This window comes from Sebastes umbrosus, chromosome 15, assembly GCF_015220745.1.
Source record: "Sebastes umbrosus isolate fSebUmb1 chromosome 15, fSebUmb1.pri, whole genome shotgun sequence".
In the NCBI taxonomy this organism is placed as follows: Eukaryota; Metazoa; Chordata; class Actinopteri; order Perciformes; family Sebastidae; genus Sebastes; species Sebastes umbrosus.
This window is the reverse complement of record NC_051283.1, coordinates 19308820-19331796: the sequence shown is the minus strand read 5'-3', so window position 1 is coordinate 19331796 and position 22977 is coordinate 19308820. Positions and strand designations below refer to the sequence as shown.

At 40.8% G+C, this 22977-nt stretch overlaps 1 protein-coding gene across 2 annotated transcripts in view; it reads right to left on the bottom strand.

Annotated features, from left to right (window-relative positions):
* dtnbp1b (dystrobrevin binding protein 1b) overlaps positions 1–22977 on the bottom strand; it is a 70439-nt gene that overhangs the window by 18145 nt on the left and 29317 nt on the right. The window contains exon 1 of one of the 2 annotated variants that reach the window (XM_037794406.1): positions 21070–21499. The exons of the other annotated variant lie outside the window; for it this stretch is intronic. Coding sequence (XP_037650334.1) covers positions 21070–21115 — 46 coding nt within the window. The 5' untranslated portion in view covers positions 21116–21499. Of the gene's footprint in view, positions 1–21069; positions 21500–22977 lie in introns of those variants that run through there. 2 annotated transcript variants of the gene reach the window in all.

Genomic DNA, 22977 nt, shown 5'->3' with positions numbered 1-22977 from the left:
AAAATGTCCTTCGGAAATGCCCTTATGTGTTATTATACAACTGAAAACTTTGTGTGATTCTGTTATGTTCTCTGATTAAGCATTTATATGACAAATCAGTAGTGAATAACTTTCCCCAAAACGTAAAGTTCCCACACTCACCACTATATCAGACCTGTGAGTATTAGCCCGGTGATAACTTGTGGTATTTGTGGTCGTCTATATTGCCCTGGCCTCTACTCGGCTCTAATGTTGCTGATGCTTGAGAACCGGGGAGATTCTGGCAATTTTACAGGGAATGCACTGTCTGCGGGAGATTTAAATGCAGCTTCAGTCTGTATCATCTAAAGAGCTTAAAGCCAGATTTGATAAAACTCAGGCGGCTAACGGAGCATTTCAGCTCTAAAGTAATCTGAGCACCGGCAATATGAACAGTTTATTGGGTAGAAAATACATACAGCTTAGGTGAGAAAAAAATAAGGTAATGACCTGAGTCTTAAATGACCACAGCAACTTTAAAGTAAATGCAATCAGACCAAATATCCCTCCTGTGACATACCTGACAGATTCATTTAAATCATTTTGTTAAAAATAGAGCTGTCAATCGATTAAAATATATAATTGCAATTAATCGCACAATTTTTATATGTTCAAAATGTACCTTAAAGGGAGATTTGTTAAGTATTTAATACTCTTATCAACATGGGAGTGGGCAAATATGCTTGCTTTGTGCAAATGTATGTATATATTTACTATTGGAAATCAATTAAGAACACAAAATAATGACAAGTATTGTCCAGAAACCCTCACAGGTACTGCATTTAGCATAAAACATATGCTCAAATCATAACATGGCAAACTGCAGCCCAACAGGCAACAACAGCTGTCAGTGTGTCAGTGTGCTGACTTGACTATGACTTGCCCCAAACTGCATGTGATCATCATAAAGTGGGCATGTCTGTAAAGGGGAGACTCGTGGGTGCCCATAGAACCCATTTTCACCCCTTTGAAAATGGCCATGACAGCTTTTCCTCGCCAAAATTTAGAGCAAGTTCAGAGCGTTATTTAACCTCCTTCCCAACAAGCTAGTATGACACGGTGACATGGAATTTGCGTTAACGCAAATTTGACAGCCCTAGTTAAAAACTAAATTCACCAGTTGCTGCTCTAACATAGATATACTGTATAACAAACACACACACGTTACCACACACAGCCACGGTTACATAATATGACACATTATGATGACTGCATCCTGGATTTCAAGGCGCATTTGTTTTTTTTGCCACTTTTAATCTGATTTGACACAACGGTGAAACAAGAGAAACTGTCTTATGATTTCAAGTGATGTGAGATATAAAACTGTCTTGTTGCCGCAGAGTGAGCAGCTCTGCGCTCTGGGATGTGTGGTCACGTCTGCCTGCTTGTTTTGTTCTGAAGTGAATGAGTTCAAAATCTAAATATTGTGGGTAGAAAGGCCTGAAGCAGAGGCGATGGAGGGGAATGTGAGCAAATGTACTCTATGAAGGCAATGTGAATATATTATATATATATACATATATTTTGCTTTTGCTTCCCACTGCCATCTGACATTTACCTCAAAACCTTTCCATTGCTGCAAGGCATCTGGCCTTTTTAAATGTGTATATTCAAGCGTACACTACATGTGTATGTTGCAGTATGCAGTCACTCAGCAGACTGGCTGGGAGAAAAACGTTTACACCAGCGAGGGCCAGATGGTTAGAAAGGTCAGTAGCAGAGGTGATAAAGATGTGGAACATACTACATCAAGACTATGCGTTACTGTAGATTTGTTATATGAATGTAAAATTTAGGACAGGAAATAAGAATATATTATGCTTGATAAAAAGCCACTTGGATTTATCAGAGTGAATAATTGGTGGCCTTGTATAACCAAAACAACTTAGAGCAGAGGGAGATGTGAGAGAGTTTTGTGAATTTACATCCCGTGCGTCAGAGACTGATGGAGGAACCTTTTAGTTTAGGAAGTCTTCCTGAAATATCAATGCGTATGCACACTTCAACTCTTAATAAAGTGATTCAGTGTATTGAATAAGTTAGTCTTTTTTTTATTAAATCAACTTTCTCTAATGAATATAACTCGTCAGTTTTGTTAACATAAATAAAGTGATGACGGATTGAAGGATTCGAATGCAGATATATAAAATAATCTTTTTTTGTAACGACTTAACTAATTTACTATAATAGTGTTAAAGCTGAAATTGGTAAATAAATGTAATTTATGGTGTTATTAGAGCTGCTAGTCCACCTCGGCAATACAGTGCGTGCCTCCCTTTGTGTGGGAGAGCAAATAGGTTTTTGACTGCAGTGAAAATGTTTTTGAAAGGCTAAACGGCAACAAATATTGACTGAAGCAGAATATTTCGTTAGATAAACACGTGAATTTTACTTCTTTTTTTCAATACATTTTGACTTCACAGAAAGTGGCCTACTAAGTAGCAAAACATTAGGGCTGTCAAAGTTAACGTGATAACGCGTTAGCGCAAATTCGTTTAAATGCAACTAATTTCTTTAACACATTAATGCAATAAATATTTCGGAGGTTGTAGCAGACTCAGTTTTGAAGCTAAAGTGAAGATACTGATATCATATGAAACTACAATCCATTGGTACAAACCATGTCATTCTGGTTTGTTGCGAAGGAGGTTAAGTAACGCTCCAAACTAAATTTTGGCGAGGATATGTGAATGAAAATGGGTTCTATGAGTACCCATGAGTCTCCCCTTTACATACATGCACACTTTATGATAATCACACAGTTTTGGGCAAGTCATAAATACTTGACAAATCTCACTTTAAGGTACATTTTGAACATATAAAAAATGCGCGATTAATTATGGACTATCATGCAATTTATCACGATTAAATATTTTAATCATTTGACAGCCCTAAAAAAATACATATCTTTTTAATTAGTTTTATATACAGACTTTTGTATAAATGATCCAGTAAGTATGTTATTGTGGATTAGAAGACAAGATGAAATGTAAGTACTGTAGTAGCCTTGTGATCTTAAGTCACATGCAAATTATTCAACATAATGCTCATGTCTGATACGGTTCTGTGGTCTTGAACTGATATCTTGCTAACTGGTGACAGAGAAAGACAGAAAGATAGCGAGTAGGTTGTTTTATCTGACAGAACCTGACAGTACATTGTCAAATAGAGGGTCCATCCATCAAGCAGAGCGAGGAGGAAAGGGGAACATGTTGTCAGAGGTCTCCCAGCTCTTCACAAGCCTGTCAAACTGCCCACCTTACACAATCTGCTCAAAAACGTCTTCCTCGTTTGCCAACAAAGTGGCCTGCCCACGTGAACCCTGTTCATGTTCACTGATGTCGTTTCAGCTCACTGCTTCTGGTTTGCACTTGGCGATTCTTATAAGGATACTGAACACACCACACACTTTTATATTGAGAACCCCACTGTAACTAATGTTTGAGGCATGGGTGATAAATGATGTTACCTAATATGAGGAAATTGAATTCTTGGGCTAATCAAAATTTTGCAGTTCCAGTCCTGCTTCATTTGCCATTCAAATGCTGCTAAACCCATCCTTTCAAAACGGGGATTAAATGTGTCTTAATGAATAATGAAAAATTAAATTCACCATACTCTTCCCTGTGCTCGGAGATAAATACGGGAGAAAAAGAATCCCTGGGCTGCCAAATAAATCAGCGTTCAGCCAATGGGCTCTAAGCACCTGACAATGAGGCATCAAACTATGGCGGATGCAGTTTATTACCTCCACAAAGGCTTTACTCATATGCACGTATAGTACAGATATGTCATGCCGTACAGCTGGAAACAGATTAAAAAAATTACCCTGCTCCCCGGGAGACAATTAAAAATGCTTACATTACCAAAAACCTCTGTGAACTGTTAATAGAGGCTGAATGAGGAGGTGAAAGGAGGAGGGGAAGAAAAAGTGAGGACGAGAGGCATTTCCTAACAGGTTAATTGCTTGCCTTGAAGGGAGCTTTACTCACACCGATAAGGGTGATGTCTTGTTTAACGACAGGTAACGCAGTAATGACTGCCTGTTAGCCTCTAAATGAGGCATCCTGGCCAATCTGATCCTCACAACAAGGACACAGGTAAAATCTCTAGAAGGCTCCAGTGACTGAAGAACACTACAAAAACAATCAGGAAAAAATAGGAAAACCAGAGTGCACACATGCCCTCAGGTGTTTTGTGCAATCTAACCTGAGCAGCAGGGATATTCTGAACTGGCAGCAGCTCTTCACGATAAAATATTACAGTTGGCTCTGCAGTTCGGTTAAAATGGTTTGCTGCAAGTCTTGAAAAACATAACTTGTAAAAGACCATGTTTGCAAATGAGGAGCTCTATGCATGTACATATTCCCATCCAATATGCACATGTATTTGAGACACGCACTTTTTATTTTCAGGGATTTACAGTTTGAGATTTCTGGAACGTTCACACAGGCTTTGATGCATTATGCACGAATCTCCTCTTTTCTCCCTACTGCAACAAATACAGCCTTACATCAGCAAAACCCGCTGCAAGTCCACAGTGAAGACGCCTCTAAAGAATGACCTATTCACTCTTTCCTATATATCTTTTTTATTTTGCTAAGCAGGGGAAAGTGAAGAGAGAGAGAGAGAGAGAGAGAGAGAGAGAGAGAGATACAGGACAGAGAGACGTGGGCAGACATGCATCTGAGGCTGTGAGCCAAAACTTGAACTTCCAACAGTGTAGAAACTCAGCTCCCTCACTTCAACACTGACAGGAGTAGACCACAAAGTATCTGTATACAGTATGCGGTATGTGATAAATAATAACTGAGCTCTTCTGCAGTGCTCTCTATACAACAAATTATTAAAGATCAGGTTTGGAGGCCGTGCACATCACCTTGTTAGCCTTAAGGCTGTGTATTGGCAAGAATCTGGTGATACGATACATATCATGATACAGAGGTTACGATTTGTATTTATTTAAGGCCTTTTACACACCGGAATTTTTTTGTGCGATTAATTCACACATATAATAACTCATATATTTTTTCAAACAGTTGTTTTTGTAATGGATACTTTCACTAAGAAGGCGAAAAAAGGTGAAAATGCGTCACTTTATCTTGGGGAAGTTGATTTTTCTGAGTTTTTGCATCGTAAATAAAGGCATCAACCAATCACATTGTGCGTAACGGGTTGAGCTGCGCCTATATTTATGAAACAACAACACGCAGGTTCCATAGTCGAACCAAGACGGCAAACTTTATTACTCCTTTCAACCTTAACAAAGGCAGAACATACCAGATCGGTCCGGTCCACTCCTTTCACGTTCTTACCTTTTACAATAAAAGCCCTAGACATATAATATTCGCAGGCGAATATTTTGCATTTTTGTGTCGTCTATTCGTTATGCCCCCAAGGCCTTTAATTTTAGGAAAACTGTCATAATATAAAGTACACACCGCCATATGCATAAATTCTGAGTAAAATAAAGTGTACTTTTTTATGCAATCAGAACAGTGGGATCTGCATTTGCATTTATCACAGTCCTTGTAAGCATCCAACATCACAGCACTGCTTTTTGTGCAATCTGAACCACTGTCTGCCACTAATATTTGCATGCAAACTATTAATAAAAAAATTGTTTTTGAGAATCGATACAGTATCACAAAATATAATATCGCGATGCAAAAGTGTATCGATGTTTTCTTACACCAAAAGTTATACCCTATATGGTAAAAACATACACACACACATTTTATAACAATCAAGTGAGAGACAATGGAGAACTGCGGGGTTACACAAGCATAGCTAAGACAGCACAAAACAGAGCATAAGTCCAGTGAAGCGTATGCACAATGTGGGATGACAAAAGCATAAAAATGTAAAAATCTCCATGGAAAGAGCTGTACAAAGTCTCAGGAAGAGCCAGTTCATATTTGAACAACCTTGACCAAGTTAAATGTTTCCTTTCTTCTGCAGCTAATATAACTTGACAGGAGGCGCTTTATTTAATAATCTTTGTGTTCATCTATGAAACATTACCAAAGAAGAAGAGTTTTGAGTCTCCTTGTGCATGAATATCCCATCATCTCCGCTAAGAACACGTGTTTTTATACATGGTACAGTAACCACAGTGTGCATAACAGACACACACATGTTCCCTTTGATCAATTTTTCATCAGTACTCATGTTACAGCGAGTGCCAGAATGGGTGTACAAGTACAGTACAGTATGCAGGTCTGTTCATTTAGGGAAGCTGATAAATGATAGATTAGTTTACATGCAAGGTGTCTTGGTGAAGTGGAAATCTCCAGCAGGTGTTCTGGCATATGTGCAACATGGTTGTTTCATTATTTAAAGTTAATTTAATCAGGTAGGTTGGTTGGCAACAAATGTACTTTTCTTGGATCACCTGGAATGAGTTAAAAGGCCTTTTTTGGATGAGTGGGAATTAACGCTGCAATCTGTGGTTACAGTACAGTGCTTTCTGTTGTTTGTGTGTGAAACTTTTCATATACCATATTTCCATATTTTAAAGCTTTTACATGGAGATGGAGAAGACAAACATGTCAACAAACTACAGATGGAGCCCACATATGTTAAACCCATGGTTACTGTTCTTATACTGTCATTTGTAGTTTTGTATTTTGGCCCAACACTCACAAAGAATCATTTCTGTGAACTGTTAAACTGCCTGTGAAAATATTAAATATTAAATTCTGAACAAAATTTTTAAAAGACTATTATTTTGTTTTGACATGTTCATTTTTACATTTTACAACAATCTCAAAAGAGTGGAGTCTCAAAGAGACGGTGTCTTTGTTAAGTTTTGAAAGGAAACAAGGAACTATATTTATTGTCTGAGAGCGTTATGTGCAAAATTGAGTTAATTTCCAACACACCCTATTCGAACAAATTAATCATTTTTATTCAAATCCTGATCAGTTTGTCAACTAAAAGCCTACATTATATACCTTCATTCTTCCTTTTTGTATTAAGAATTACTGATATAAGTTATAATGTGCTACTTTTAATTTTATGTATCAGTTTTTATTTCTCAGGCTTGCTATCTTATTGTAGAACTATTACTACTCTATTTTTTATTTGACCTTTATTTGTCTAGGAAGTCCCTTGAGATTCTAATCTCTTTTTCGAGAGACGGTCGTGGCTAGAAGGTAAAACACAAATTACGAAACTCTCCTGAGATGGTTAAGGTTACGCATTGACCTTGAATAGTTAAGGTTAGGATAGGTCGTCGGGCAGTGAGTCTCGCGAGAGTTTTTCCAAGTTTTTCCAAGTTTTTGCTTTCGTTTCGGGTCACCTTTCAGACATAACCTCCAGGGAGACTTGGCCAAGATGGCATACCATTACAATGTTACAAAAATGATAAAAATAGAGCTGTTTACAAACTGACAAGAGACGACAGATACATAACACAAAATCTAGTTTAGGAATGGTAATTGCGCTCTTCAGCGATACAGTTTTTTTTTAATCAGAGCTTTGAATTCTCCCAGGGAGACAAAATCATTAAATTGTAGTGTTCTGAAGGTTATTCCACGACCAGGGTGCAAAATAGGAGAAAGCTGTTCTACATGTACCAAGTTCTGAGGAAATCCTGGGTACCTGGTAGAGCCGCCATCTAGTGGAGCAAAAATCATAACAGCTGTTGGTGAGTGATTTGAGATTACACAGACATGAAGGGAGTTTACCCAGTATGACTTTGTAAATAAAAGTATAACAATGCTGCTGTCTCCTTATGAAGGCCAGGAAACATGCACACAGTAATGTGTATATGGGGCAATAAGTTGGATATGAAACGTAGAGAAGTGAGATACACAGAGTCGAGGCATCTTCATGTCTGCTCTGCTCTCACAGGAGAAATATCTTATTTTGTCTCTTTCTTGGACCGATGCCATCCCTAACCTTTGCCTTTATTTAGCAACCTCATTTCCTACTTGCACGGCTCAGCAACAATAGAGACGCTTCCAGCTGCAGGGGGTGGTGGGAATGTGTGTGTATAGACTTAGGTTAAGAGGCAGCCAAGTGGGATAATGGAACCATTGTATGAATCTATAAATGTGATTCCTTGACGTTTCCTAAGAGCCGGCCTACTGTCATCCTGTGGTGATGAGTAAACGGGAGGGAGAGACTGAGATATCCTGTGTGTGTAAAGTGAGGCTGCAGCAAAGTGGTTACAACTCGGATGTTGTTTATTTGTCCAACTTGTAGCCCATGACTTTGATAAATCCACTTTATTACATAGTTCAGAATGTGAGTTAATGCAGACAGCTCCTCCTGGAGAAACCCACACGCTGTATAAAAGATCCAAACGTTTCCTCGTCACGATTCCACGTCAGCGGTGCGACCGTCCTTACAGAAAGTAAAACCGAGGCTTAATTTAAGCTTCTTTTTTACACGGTGTGAGGCAAGTTCATGCACCTTAACAGTTTTAAAATATTACATTTTACCGAAACATTATGCAAAACCACTGAACACATCCAGTCTGTTGCAGCCTTTGTTGGTGAAAATGTCTAATTAAGGAGACAAAGGATACTAAAAAGAGCTGTTGAAGATAAGTTCACTGAAGGTTCAGCACAACAGATAACAATAAAAAGATGAGGCTAAGTGGGTACATAATTACAGACAGCTGTCCAATCACAACGGAGGAGGGGCGAGACAAATACTACAAAGACGAACCGTCACATCCTACATGTAGGTTATGTGCTCAACAACAACAACGGAGGAGAAATTAATACACACAGACCGGCAGGTCCGTCCTCTCTCCCTACGTGCTTCAACCTTCCCTTCATCCAGAGCAAGTACTCTACCTTGTGCCAACATTTTTACATCTACGGATATTCTGTATCATAGCAACCACACACAAATAAAGCGTCTCAGCAAAAAAACCTGAGCTTCATTGCCCTTCTGGGTTAAGTATCTAAGTATTTAATTAGTTTTAAAACTCATCTTTGTCATTTAGAAAGCAACAATATATCTAAAATTAAGATACCTATTAGGATTGTTTATATAGCACTGAAATCAGGTTAAGTGAAGTCATTTGCAAAAAAAAAAGAGGCAATAACACTACATATTTACTGCATAAGAGCTAATCCTCATCACCACAGGGGGAAATTCTTTCACCGTGACAGCCGTACCTATGGACCCATCCAACCTGGTGTCAAAAGCACAGCATCATTTCAGTGCCACAGTGAAGCTAAATGTTACCAACAAGGTGATCCTCTCATGGGTTTAGCCTATTCTTTTTCAAAATGCTATCTCCAGCAGGAAAAATGCACCTCTCTTTCATATATTTTCCAGTTGGTTCTGACTTTATGTTCCTCCAAAGCCTTGCAGTTCCAATATATCAATTCAACAGATCTCCTTAAGGTGAAGCTGACATGATGTTCACAACATTATCCATATGGCTTAAATTTCCAACAGCAAGAGCCAAAATGTAGCCATAATAAAAAACTACAAGATGCTGCGGAGGATTTGTGAGATAAAGATATCAAGTAGTGGAGTTGAGTTGCTCTCCAAACTGAGCTTGTCATGGTTAAGTGCTATACTCTAGTTGTACAGTAGAGAACATTTAGATGTGCATCTTCTGTGCACTTCACTGCAATTTCCAATTCAATGACATTTTGATCACTGCAAACAGCCGGGCCATGTAAGCAGGATATCAGCATAAATAAAAAGGGCTATGTTCCCACACAAAACATTTCTTGTTCAACCTAAAGGACTGTTATTCTTGAAATAGTTATACTATACTTTACCAGTTATTGGTTTTAAGCTGTCATGGTAATAATGGGAAACTAAAAAGGAGTCGTATACTGCCAAGATGATTCTCTCTCTGTAAGCTCATTGCTTTCAGCTCTCTGGGTGAACCATCGGGCAGAGAGCTTGTTCTTCTCATCTGCGCTGAAGTCTTCCACTAAATATTTCAAGGGTGTTTTTTGTGAGACACTGACAGAGATATCAAAAGCTATCAGTAACATCTCTTTGTTTTGCCAAGCTCCACTTCTCTTCTCTGTCACTGCGTATTTCTCACATATTCTCCTCATCCCTCTTTGGTTGCTTTCCTCTCTCTCTCTCTCTCTCTCTCTCTCTCTCTCTCTCTCTCCCTCTCTCCTTCACCCCCTTATTTATCTGCAGTCAAAGTGTGCCCTCTTGTTAGCCCCAGCATGAATTGTGAAAAACCCTGATCTTGGCCGGGGGAGTGAATGTTACAACGAGCATTCGCACAGAGATGAGACAACATCACACAGGACCGCACATGCATGCACACACAAGCTAACACACAAAGAGACCCCCCATGGGCTTGCGTTATTCCATACTACTCCTTTCTTTCATATTATCTCATCTTATTTGTATTATTTCACTATTGCTCTTTATCTCTCTAATGCCATCGGGCATACTCAGCACCGTATGTCCTGAGGCATTAGAGTACAACGACTGCATCATGATCATGTGGCACAATACTGCTGTCCGAATATATATACTGTGCCCTTGTAGCTCCTTGTTACGTACATTCTCACCTCTAAATCAAAAGCAATATTTCACAGGTTTTCACTGCACAACATTCTGCACAGTTAAAACCCCGGAGCCAGTATTCAAGAAAGAAATGTGGCACATAGACTAATGTATGCATTATTTAAAGGAGACCTATTATTCTCATTTTCAGGGTCATACTTGTATTTTGGGTTTCTACTAGAACATGTTTACATGCTTTAATGTTCCAAAAACTCTATTTTTCTCATACTGTCCATTTGAATATACCTGCATTCACCCTCTGTCTGAAACGCTCCGTTTTCGCGCCTGTCTCTTTAAGAACAACTCCCGAAAAAGCCCACTCTGCTCTGATTGGTCAGTGTTTCCGGTCGTTCGCGTCTGCACTGTCGCCATCTTCACAGCATCACTAGGGACTCACTGGGTGTGTCAAATACACAAAGTTTAGCGGCACTTCTAAAAGTAACTGTATAGTTGTGACATCACAACCTTACGGAAGTCCTGAGGGATCATTTACAAGGGTCAGTGTGTAGGATTTAACGTCATCTAGTGGTGTGGTTACAGATTGCAACCAACTGAATACCCCTCCGCTCACTCCTCCCTTTCCAAGACTGCGGTAACGAGAGTGCTTAGTGCAAAAACGTGGCAACGCCGTTCGCCCCACTGAGAGGCCGTCCTTACCATATTAACAATACTTTAGGAGCAACGGAAGTCAGACGGCAGCTTTCGGTAACACGGTTTTGCCCTCTGCAGCTCACGTTACCACAGTAGTGGAGCAACATGGCGGACTTCGTGAAGAGGAGCCGCTCCCTATGTAGATATGAGGGACTCATTCTAAGCTAACGAAAACACAACGATTCTTAGTTTCAGGTGATTATACACTAATGAAAACATAGTTATGAATATTATATTCCATTTCTGACGATAGATCCCCCTAAATGCTAAACACCGTTCCTTTAAAAAGGCACAGTTTCTGAATATGGGCTGTGTGCATTTCTCCGTGGATAGGGCATTTTGATACTTTCACAGTATTTATATAGCACCTTGACCTGCTTTATATACAAAAACATGAAAATCTAACTTTCTACAATATGGGACCTTTAAATATACAGTATGGACAAAGGCTGTCGTAAAAGCTTTTAACATTTATCATAGCATACTTCACATACTATAGAGGCAATCTTTATACAATATTTTAAATATTTAATAGTCAATGTGAGGTATTGTATGGGTTTTCTGTCCTCAAATCAAGTAGGTTTTAGAAAAAGCATCACACTTTGGGATGAAACACTTGACTAGTGGTCCAGTGATGATGCTGTATTGTAAATCCATCTGTTGTTTTTGTTTAATCAGACTTCTAGTTGGGCCACACACAGTCACCTGGCACACAGCAGGAAAACCTTCCCTCCCCCACAGCAACCTGTCCTGCTGTCTCCTTTTGCACACACACACACACACACGTTTACACACCACTTACAAATCTGTGAATACACAATACATGCGAAGAACCAAGACCACACACATTCTCCGATATCCTCATGTACATAACATGCAGACACATTCACACTCACACAGATGTGCACATTGTCACAACACTTTCTTTTCTGCAGAGAGACAGAAATAGGGAGGGAGAGAGAAGAGGTGTTCTATGACCCCAGTCCCCAGAGAGGTCCTTGGGGGGTTTATCTGTCTCTGCCTGACCCGAGTTATTTACCCTTACATAAGGCAGCAGGAGGTTGGAGGACAGAGGGAGAGTACAGGCAGAGGAAAGCCTTGGAGAGAAGGCTATAGGAGGCTGAGCAGCAGGCACAGAAGTACTGACGGCCTAAACATGCAGACGATCCCAGAAAAACTCACTTTACAGTGCGGCAAATACAACCAGACACACAAAGACTTGCTTAAGTATGAAGGTGACAAACACAAATGCAAAGGAAGTGTATACATACAAAAACAAACTCACAGGAACCCGCCAGTTCAACTCTGTAACAGACTCCCTCTCTGTCTGAGTCTGTAAATACTGTCTGTTCAACCATGGACCTAATTAGAGAAACTCTCTGGCTGTCTGACCACACTATTACTTTTTTCTCCATTTCCCAGAGGAGTGGGAGGAGAGGAGAGAAAGAAGCGATAACCCACCTGCTGAGGTGCATCACACAGGGATGGAAAATGCAATTCTAAACCATCTGTGACCAGGATTTGAGACGAAAAACACTGGTTATATCTGCTTCTTTTTTCGGCTAGAAAATAGATTTTGCGATTCCGATAGATTGATGTCTGTGTGAGAATGCATGCAGGTTTTTGTTCATCAGTGTGTGTGTGCATATTTGCTTGCATTAGTGAGTGTATTTTCGCATGTCTTTGTGTGCAGTATACTTTAAGACAGTCTGTCATCTCGGTCCTCCAGTTTTACATCATCTCCGGGCACATTTGAGGGGGTTGTTTGAAATCATCTGACAGGCTTAAATTCAGTTTCATCCCCCTCACTCTTACTTCATCACTGAAGCAACCGGGGCACACCCTTAAAACAAAACAACTGCCATAACTCAGTGTGTAAAATTATATACCAGTCACTATTGTCCCTTTAATTACAATCATTACGCTCCTTGTGGATCTGTCTAAGTATTTATTCCTCGGTCATGCCGCACAGCTCAGAGCATAATTTCTCAGCATGATGAGCTGTGGGAGCTTATTTCTAGCTGTGATACTGAAAAAAATGTTCTTTTTTTTTTTTTTTTAAAGGTTTCATTATGGTGATATTAATTGATGTATGTATGTCTGGATGAAAGTGATCTTTGACATCTCACTGTGGAGTTTGGATGCATCAATATTTCTAATGACTGATGAGCAGGAATCCTGGTGTTCCAAGTTAGGCTATTCCTTATTCTGATTATGATCAGGAAAGCCCGGCGTTACTGTTGCTTGTGCCTGCTAGGCTTTTTGTTCACATACAGTGCATATGCGGTTCACAATGACAGCAACTATCAATTTCACCAGCTGAAACTGTTGGCAGATTTTTATCAACTGTAGCCAGTTAGCTAATTAAGCAAAGTCGATTGAAAAACACCATCTCCGGTTGACTTTTTAATGTTTCCTGCTGACTCATATTAATACAAAAACCCTGAATAAGGTGTCATAAATTGACCCCTTTTCTGTTAACAAACAAGATGACTCATTTTTGTGGGCGGAGCGTGATGACATTTTCAATGTGTAACTTGAGCCTGCTACTGTGAGGTGATTCGTGTTCGTCTCGAGTCTTTCCTTTGTTTTGCCTCCAGCTAACACCGTGACGTAATCATGACGTCGGCACTAAAAGGGTCTATAGTAGGCTACTCGACAACTAAATGCATGGTATCTTGCTAAAATACTGAGGCTAAAGCTAACAGGTCAACAATCAGCATCCCTACCAGCGCTGTTCATACAACTGTTCATGTACAACAGTGCATTTTCACATCTCACAGGCCTGCCGAGCCTACTTATTGTATGGTTGCTAAGCTGTGATTGGACGATAAGCTGTTCAGGGGAGGGGTTTAGTGAATGGTCAGTTCTGATAGGTTAAGATCGAATCATCAATTTGTTGTGTACAGGTAGACTATAGACTTATCTATCCGTCTTCAGACTGCACCTGCATCCGTCTACATGTCTGGATGATGATACGTGATTAAAAATGTGGCGCCAATATTATTAAAACACTAAGTAAGTATTATGTTGTAAACTTGCCAACAAACATGGGGTTCAATTTGTAAATCTGCACTTCAACCTCACTGAGCACATGGAGCCAAAACCTCAAACAATATGTTACAGCTGAACTCATTACAGCACTTATTAGTATGTGACAAGGTCCTAGTTTTTTCAGTTTTCCTCTTTAAAAAGAATGAAACATCCTGTCTTCCAGATAGTAGAGGCTAGAGACTCTCCCTTCCTGCAGAGTGTGATCTCTGTGCAACCTCCGTATCAAACGCCACCAATTAGCCAACTCCCAGATAGTGTGGAGGCCCGTCTTACTCTCCTCCGTCTTTTTATTATTCTTTTCATTATCTGTAATGTGCTTTTTGGTTTGGCTCAGTCTTTTTAATTCCTCCTCTTTACCAATATTCTCTTTCTATTATTCTCGAGTCACTCTCTTCTCTGTCTCACCCACTCTCCTTTATCCTCCACCTGCTATCTTTGCCTTCTCTATTTTACCCCTCCTCTGCTGCACTGCTCCCTCTTCTTCGCTCTGTCGTCCTCTTTGCCTGTTCATTGTTCATCTCATCTCCTCATTGTTGTGCCCTCTTTTACTTCTCTCTCTCTCTCTCTCTCTCTTTCTTCCACCCTCCCCCCTCCTCTGTCGCTTCCCCTCTTTCAGTCTTTTATCGCTCCTCTTCCTCCCTTTGTCTGCACTCTCTTTCTCCCTCTGTGGCACTCTTTGTAACATGCTGAATCCCCAAAGCATCTTTACTGTGAGACTGTTCCTCCTAATCTAACTGAGCAAGGATGATCTTAGTGTAAAGATTGCTGGGAAACCCTGGCAGTAGTACAGTTGAGTAAACAATGTGAGTGTTGAGAGGGGAGACAGCATAGTCGGGGTTTGCCAACAACACCTGTTATGCCAGGTGGACACTGCTTGCAACACACAGTGGAAGGAAAAGAAGTGGGAACAAGTTAGAGAGAGAATAGGAGGAGAGGAGAGGTGGTAGGGAAGGACAATAAGCAAGGTGGGAGAAATAAAGTGAGAGATAATGTGTTATGCATCCAAAAACTGTAAATCTGTAAATTTGTGATCCATGGCAGATATTCTTGCAACCCTGAAGGATAAGTGGGGAAAATAAAATAGATAGATGGACTATTAAAATGACTATGGTAATCCATATCACTGCTCGGAAAGACATTGTAGTTATGTCTTATGTTCTTGTGTGTAGGAAAGAAAATTTTGTGGGCTACATTTCAAAGTTAAATACATCAATCTGGTGCACTTTGAGAGCAAAATTAAGAGGCTAGATCTATCTCCCACAAAGCACGTTAAATGAGACGTGGTCCATGTTTCAAGACGGGTCAGGGGTTGCCGACATCGCCCCACTGAGGCCCCGGTTGACAGTCGCCCCGGGAGCAGGGAGCTCCGTCCCTCCCCGCACGAAGAGAGGGCACAGCGAGCACTAATAAGCGCCAAGGTCCAGGCGAGGGATGCTGTAAAGCGCCACCTTCACCCCAGGCCTTTCCAAGCTGACGTAGAACCAGTTGCGAGACACCACCACTGAGGAAATAAGCCCGGCAAGGGCCAGCCAGCGGCAGGGACAGTTCCCACGAGGAGATCCTCCCACACCGAGTGGCCGCCCCTGCTCCGCCGAGCGGGGCGAAAGCGCTGTAAAGTAAAGGGGTGTGCTGAACAAAAGACAAAATGAGGGCGTCATTGTGAAACAGTATGCGGTACAATAAACGTTTCATGACAATTATCTTGTTTTCATAATTGTTGAATGACAGAATTGCAATTTTATTAATTTCAGAGCCCTATTTGTGTGTTCTGTGTGTGCAACTGTCTGCACTCCACAATATCTGTGGCCATGTACAAGAAATAAGACTCGACATGTATGCAACTGCACAAACGCATCAGTTATGCAACAGCGGGAGCATGCAACTGAAATATTGACACTTCAGTCCGCGGACCAAATTACAATTTCATATCACTCACAAACAACTAGAATTACTGCCTCGCAGTTGTACGCCTTCGCCAACCAGTCAAGTTGCAGCCTTCATCCATGTCTGTCCAAAATGCCACCACTTCATCATTTCATCCTGACGTTTGTGTGAAATTGTCATAATTATCATATAAATTCCAAAAACATGTCTTGTGAGGTCACAGTGACCTTTTACCACCAAAATCGAATCAGTTCATCCTTGAGTCCAAGTGGATGTTTGTGCCAAATTTGAAGAAGACCCTCAAGATGTTCCTGAGATATCGTGTTCACGAGAATGGTCCGGGAGGACGTACTTAACGACGGAGGGAAGGACAGAAAACATAATGCCTCCGGCCACAGCTGTCGCCGGCGCAGAGGCATAAAAAGAAAGAAACAAGTGGAGTAAAAATGTGATTATTATGTCTTATGAACGTCAAGCCGAGCTCTGCCCTTGACTTCATCCTTTGACAGCACAGATTCTTTCATCTCTTGAATAAAATCCATCTTTAAAGACAATTAATTCCATAAATCCCAGTCTTAACCTCCTTCAGTGGCTTCAAAGGGAGCGTGACCTCCTTGAAAATGAACAGACAAATTAAGTCTGCCTGTGTACACAGCGTCTGTGTTTACATGCTGTGTGAGTGATGTCTGAATACGTTAATTAGCAAGCTAACTGCATTATGGTTATGTGTGCATGGAGAAATGTATGCATGCACAGACGAATGTGTGTTGTCTCTCAGTCACAGGAGACACCAGATAAAAAGTCAACACAGGCTTCAAACATCATCACTTGGCAGCAGCCGTGTCACTTACAGTAAGTGTTTAAACTTTTCAGCGCAAGTAAATATTTGGTTGAACATGCACCCTCTGTGCCGCCGCCTGCTAAATGTCACATCACAGAAACTGCTACCTTTTCTATTACTCCATTACTTGCCAATTTCTCATCAGAATGAGTAGTCTGCATGCTAATTACCATTTTTAAATGTCAGCCAAACACACATCTCTTATCATCAGCCTGCCAACATGCACCTATATACTTTGTTGATATTGTTGTAATGAGCACTTTTATAACCCGTTAAAGACTGTTTCATGAATATAGAGCAGAATATTCATACAGATGTGTCGTGAGTATAACAGCAAGACAAATGAACCTTTAAAAATAAGCACAGATTTTTCTGTACTTCTTCAAGAAAAAGAAGGGTTTCTTCTGGCAGCATTAAAAAGCTGAGTTTGCCCGTGGCTTTAGCCATCAGAGACAGTGCAGGAGCCAACTACTGTACCGTATTTCAATAGTCCAGACCCCCCTCATTAAAGCAGCACAAAAGACTAATCATATCTGCAGCGCTTTGATTTACATGCAATTAAAGTTTCATATGAACCCACATAAACCAGACAGGAGGAGAGCAGAGCGGAGAAGGAGAAGGAGAAGAGAGGAGGAGGAGGAGGAGGAGAGGAGGAGGAGGAGTGCTGCAGGATAGAAAAGAGAGGAGATTAACAGATGAGACACCAGCAGAGAAGAGAGCAGATGTGAACAGCAACCAGGTGCAAAAAAAAGGAGAGAAAGGTGGGGACAGAAGGGAGAATGGGAGGGGGCAGGGAGTAGACAAGGAGAAGAGCAGAGAGGAGAAGGGAGGTGAAGCAAGCCATCATTTGGCAGAAGTGATGACACAGCACATCCATCTCCGTGGCAGCGGCCTGCTGTTGCTCCTTTACAGAGGACACAAACTAACGGGGAGAGAGAAGAGAGCTCTTCTGCAGCAGCGTTACACTGTGATAATACCACACTGACACAAGCTGCTGGAACAGAGATTAAAAAACAAGTGTCTTATCTAAAAATATGACTGCCTTACGAATAAAGGGCTTTAAACGCAAGTCCATAAATAGTTCATAACTATGCTCTATTTTTGTATCAATCAGTGTCGCATTATGTAATTACAATATCCTATTTGTTGCCATTTTTAATCAGCAGAAAGAGCACCGTAAGCCTTTTATTTGATGTCTTAATGAGTTTATAATCATTAATTATTCTTGCTTATCTGGCATTGTTTGGGCATGTTTCTTTGATACTGACACCAAAGTACTAATCACAACTCGTGAAATGGAAATATGACAAATAAATGTTCTCATTTCTTTATTTGTTCAGTCTTCAACTCTACTCTAATCTCCTTTTTTATTTTCTTAAAAGCTTGTTGAGACTATTGACTTGCTTCCTCAGTTGGTTATGTAACATTACGCTTTGTAAATCAGCGATCGAGAGCCTGCGGCCACTTGATATTTCCATTTGAAGGCGCTGCTCGATAAGAAGGTAATGTGATGGATGTGTGTTGACAAGGAACAAGCTGGTCAAGTGCAAAGCAAAGCAGCCAAGAACTACAGTCGAAACATGTGAGAGTGAAATGGGTGTTATACAACATTAAGATATCATATTGCTCAGACAAATAATTGGAACACACAATGATGTAATTATTTTTCAAAAAGCCCATAGTCATTAACACACACAATAGGTATCTACTGTGGGTGGGTGCGTCAGTGTGTGATCATTAACTCATCACCCCAGACACACAAGGTTTCCAGGCGAGTTATATGCAAGGTTGGGCAGTAAATAACATCCTGAAAATAACAAAGGGGAGAAGGGGAATGAAAGCGAGAAGAGGGGGGGATGGTGCAATAATAATGAAAGCAATAAAAAGGAGGCCCATTTTCCCAGATGTGATCTGTGCCTCAGTCAAGGCAGTCAATGTGTATGTCTCTATGTGTGTGTGTGGATGTGTGTGTGAGAGAGAGATTTTCTGTGTATGTTCCCACTGAGCTCTCAGATGAGTCAAAATGAGTCACATCATTTTATCAATCACCCACTTACAGTACAGCTATCCTTCGGTTTTGTGTGTGCGCGTGTGTGTGTGTTGCTTGAGGGCCAGAATGAAGTCAAACATTAAAACTGCAGAGCGGTCCCACACACTTTCGCCCACAGAATAACTGATAATGCTCCACACTATAACATCATATTCCTTTATCTTAATCCCTGCACTGCCCTGCAAAAGTTATTGCTAGACTCAAAGAGCAAACAAAGTAGATCCACACCAGGCTGTTCTCATACACCGTTTGTAGCTATACCAATGAAATGTAACGCACTGCAATTCGTATCTATCCCACAAAATCAATTCATATTTAATCCACGTAATTGGGAACCAGGAAGTTCCCAATTAGAGCGACAAGTGCCGCATAGGAAGGAGGTCATGGTGGATGGGTGGGTCAGAAAACACCGGACTTTCGCACAGGATGCTGCTGTTCATACCCTGTGTGAAACCAGAAGTCAACATTGATTTACTTGTCACGTAACTACCGTACTTAAGTTACGCCACTTCCGGAGTTATTTTAACCTAAACCAAACCAAGCAGTTTTGTTGCCTCAACCTAACCAAGTCGATCTTTTCCTAACCTTAACTAAGTCGTTTAGTTGCCTAAACCTAACCAAGTCGATCTTTTCCTAACCTTAACAAAGTAGTTTTGTTGCCTAAACCTAACCAAGTCGATCTTTTCCTAACCATAACTAAGTAGTTTTGTTGCCTAAACCTAACCAAGTCGATCTTTTCCTAACCATAACTAAGTAGTTTTGTTGCCTAAACCTAACCAAGTCGATCTTTTCCCAACCATAACAAAGTAGTTTTGTTGCCTAAACCTAACCAAGTCGATCTTTACCTAACCTTAACCAAGTAGTTTTGTTGCCTCAACCTAACCAAGTCGATCTTTTCCCAACCATAACTAAGTAGTTTTGTTGCCTAAACCTAACCAAGTCGATCTTTTCCTAACCTTAACCAAGTAGTTTTGTTGCCTAAACCTAACCAAGTCGATCTTTTCCTAACCTTAACCAAGTAGTTTTGTTGCCTAAACCTAACCAAGTCGATCTTTTCCTAACCTTAACTAAGTAGTTTTGTTGCCTCAACCTAACCAAGTTGTTTCCTGTGAAGACGGAAGTTTATTTTGAAAAGACTGTATGCATGTGACAAACAGAAATTGACACGTGCGTTAAGTGTTGCTGGACAGTCGTAGGAAAACGCACGAAAAATGAGGAATAGCTTTTCATAAGATATCATACGAACCGTTGTATGAGGATATGTTGTCCACACAAACCCAAAAGGCAGCCAGGTACAGTATTTCACTCTTACTCAATTATTAATTTAGCTAAACAAAACACACAAACTGAAATAAAGATGAAGAACTAAATCCAACCATAACCATTTTTTTCTGTTCTTGGTCATGGTTAAACCAAACATAAACTGTGCCGTCTTTCCAAGATCTAAATGGAATACTCATAAGATTGCCAGTAGTGAATAACATCGGCAAGTCTTTTCCTCTTACTGAAAAGATACAGCTGGCCTGGTTGTCAATCGATGCACAGCTCCTTTCCAATAGATCGACAGCTGGAAGCGCTCCAGGGAATATGTAAACACACTCACGCATGCTCCTAAGCACTCCCATGTTACACGCCTCCCTGAGCTCTCTTTCCAACATGTAAATATGCACAAGTATGCACACACAAGCACGCATTATCCCCCTTTACTTCCACTACTGTAGATATCATCTTTCCTTATACATTCTGTGTTACACAATCAAACTCTTGGCTCTTCACTCCCACTCACTATCTTTCTGCTGTCACACACACTTCATATTCTGCCAATATGAAGTGCAATCCGTTTCACTTGTAATGATTAGATTAACTATAATAAAAAAAAAAGTATTTGTTGAACTATATCCCCTCCTTCTGGCTTGGTCAGGTCTCCTTTCGAAAATAAAGATCCTCTATTTGAATGCACAAGGCTGGTTTGCCACGCAGATATCTAACACACTGAAACACACACACACAGATCACCACTCCCAATTACAAAAGAAGAAAAAAAGAAAAAGTCACTCACAAGAGTTCCTTTGGCTCCCGTCTGTTGCACCAGGCGAGGTGGACATCCCAGCAGGATGCTTTTTTTGCCCTCACGAGATAACCAAATGGAAGGGAGGGGGAGGCAGACAGCACGACGATAGTACACCGAAAACTCCACCGATCACAACAACACCTGCCCACCACGCATCCTCACGCTGTCTCTCGCTCTGCACACATGCCCCTCCAATAAAAAAGATGCTCCAGAAGGGCTCACATGCACATTCTCATGCAGATCAGCTCGCACACTTAACACGCACTCGAAACGGTGAGCGTTCTCAAGAGCCCGGCACCCACGAAACACACACGTGCATGTATGTATGGATGGATCGGCGCTGCACCAGTGTCTAGCTCCGGTGTGGAGACTGCTGAGGCTGACAGTGGAGAGAGAGAGAGAGAGAGAGGAGAGCGAAGACGAGTGGAGCATACCACTGGCTGCTGCTGAGCAAGGGAGGAGGGGGACCGGAGGATGAAGAGAGGATGAAGAGAGGGGGTGGGAGAGAGGGTGTGTGCTTAGGGAGGAAGGGGAAATAAGGAGCACAGATGATTATGAGTCTGTGCATGTGGCTGCGCATGTTTCTATAACCCTTGAACACATTCGCCTCTGACCTTTGAACACACACTAATGCCTCTTAAGGTCTGCATATTTTATACACCTGATTTCTTTATCTGACTCAGTGGCTTGGAGGAGCAAGCCATTTTCATAAATAGGGATGAGTACCTAATAAAGTGGAAATATAAAGTATATATATATATACCTAATAAAGATGTCAAAGCAACACAACAGAATCACTTTTCAAAGGTTAGGTTTCTCTTTTCTGCTTTTATCATGTAGGACACAAACAGTGTTATTATACACAAATCACACGGTCAGAAGTGAAACACACTTGCGCCCACACCCACTCTATCTGCCTCCACATGCCTGAGGGGGGGACATAATAATCCTCCTCATTAGCATGATGCTGTGAAGAGCATCAGTCCCACCTAGCTGTCTCCTTCTCTTATGTCCTTCACTAACTCCTCTCCTCTCTTTCCTCCTCGGAGATGCCCCCCTCTTTTCCAATAAAGCGCTACAGGAATCATAAACCTGGAAATGAGTTAGCATTTTAGCATTTCCGGTTCCCTCGCCTGGAAGTCAATGGGTTTTTTTGAATGGGTTTTTAGTTAGATGCCTGAAATAAGGTCTGTGGTGAACACAAGCTTAAGAGACTTTAACGTTTTGTTCTACAACATAAAATACATCAATAAATACCACACTCGTGAATTTTGAAGCCTTTATGTGCTTTAACAAGTGACTAAATGAGACTACTAAAAAGGCATCATGCCGACTCGTCCGCTTTTACAGCCTCGTTGTGTATACTTGCGCTCATGTGACTGTGGTGTAGTTCATTTATAGCCTAATGTTAGTTTTTTACTTCTGGCGATTGCATTTACGCTTCAAAATCATAAAAGTAGTGTGAAGATTATCTTACGGAACAAAACGCCTAAGTATCATAAACGTGTGTTTGCCACAGGGCTTATTTTCTCCAATAATCCAAAACCCAATGGAAAGATCCCATTGGCTTTTTGTCGAGGGAACCCTGGGCGATGCTAACTTCCTGGTTGGCCTACAAAAATACGTCATCTCTGGAGCACGCTATACATGTTAATTGCAACTGATGGAAACCACTTAAGACACATCATTGCTGTATCAATTATGTAAATGTTAAAATCAGAGCAGTGGAGAAATATCAACTGCAAATAGACCTGAATAATGCATATCTACAATAAAACAACATAGGACTTAAGAGTCAAAAAAAGGGTAGTGAGTCTCTCTGAACAGAAATTAAACCCTCAAGCTTCAGCACACACACGCACGCACACACAAAATCCACAAAATGTCAACCCTAGC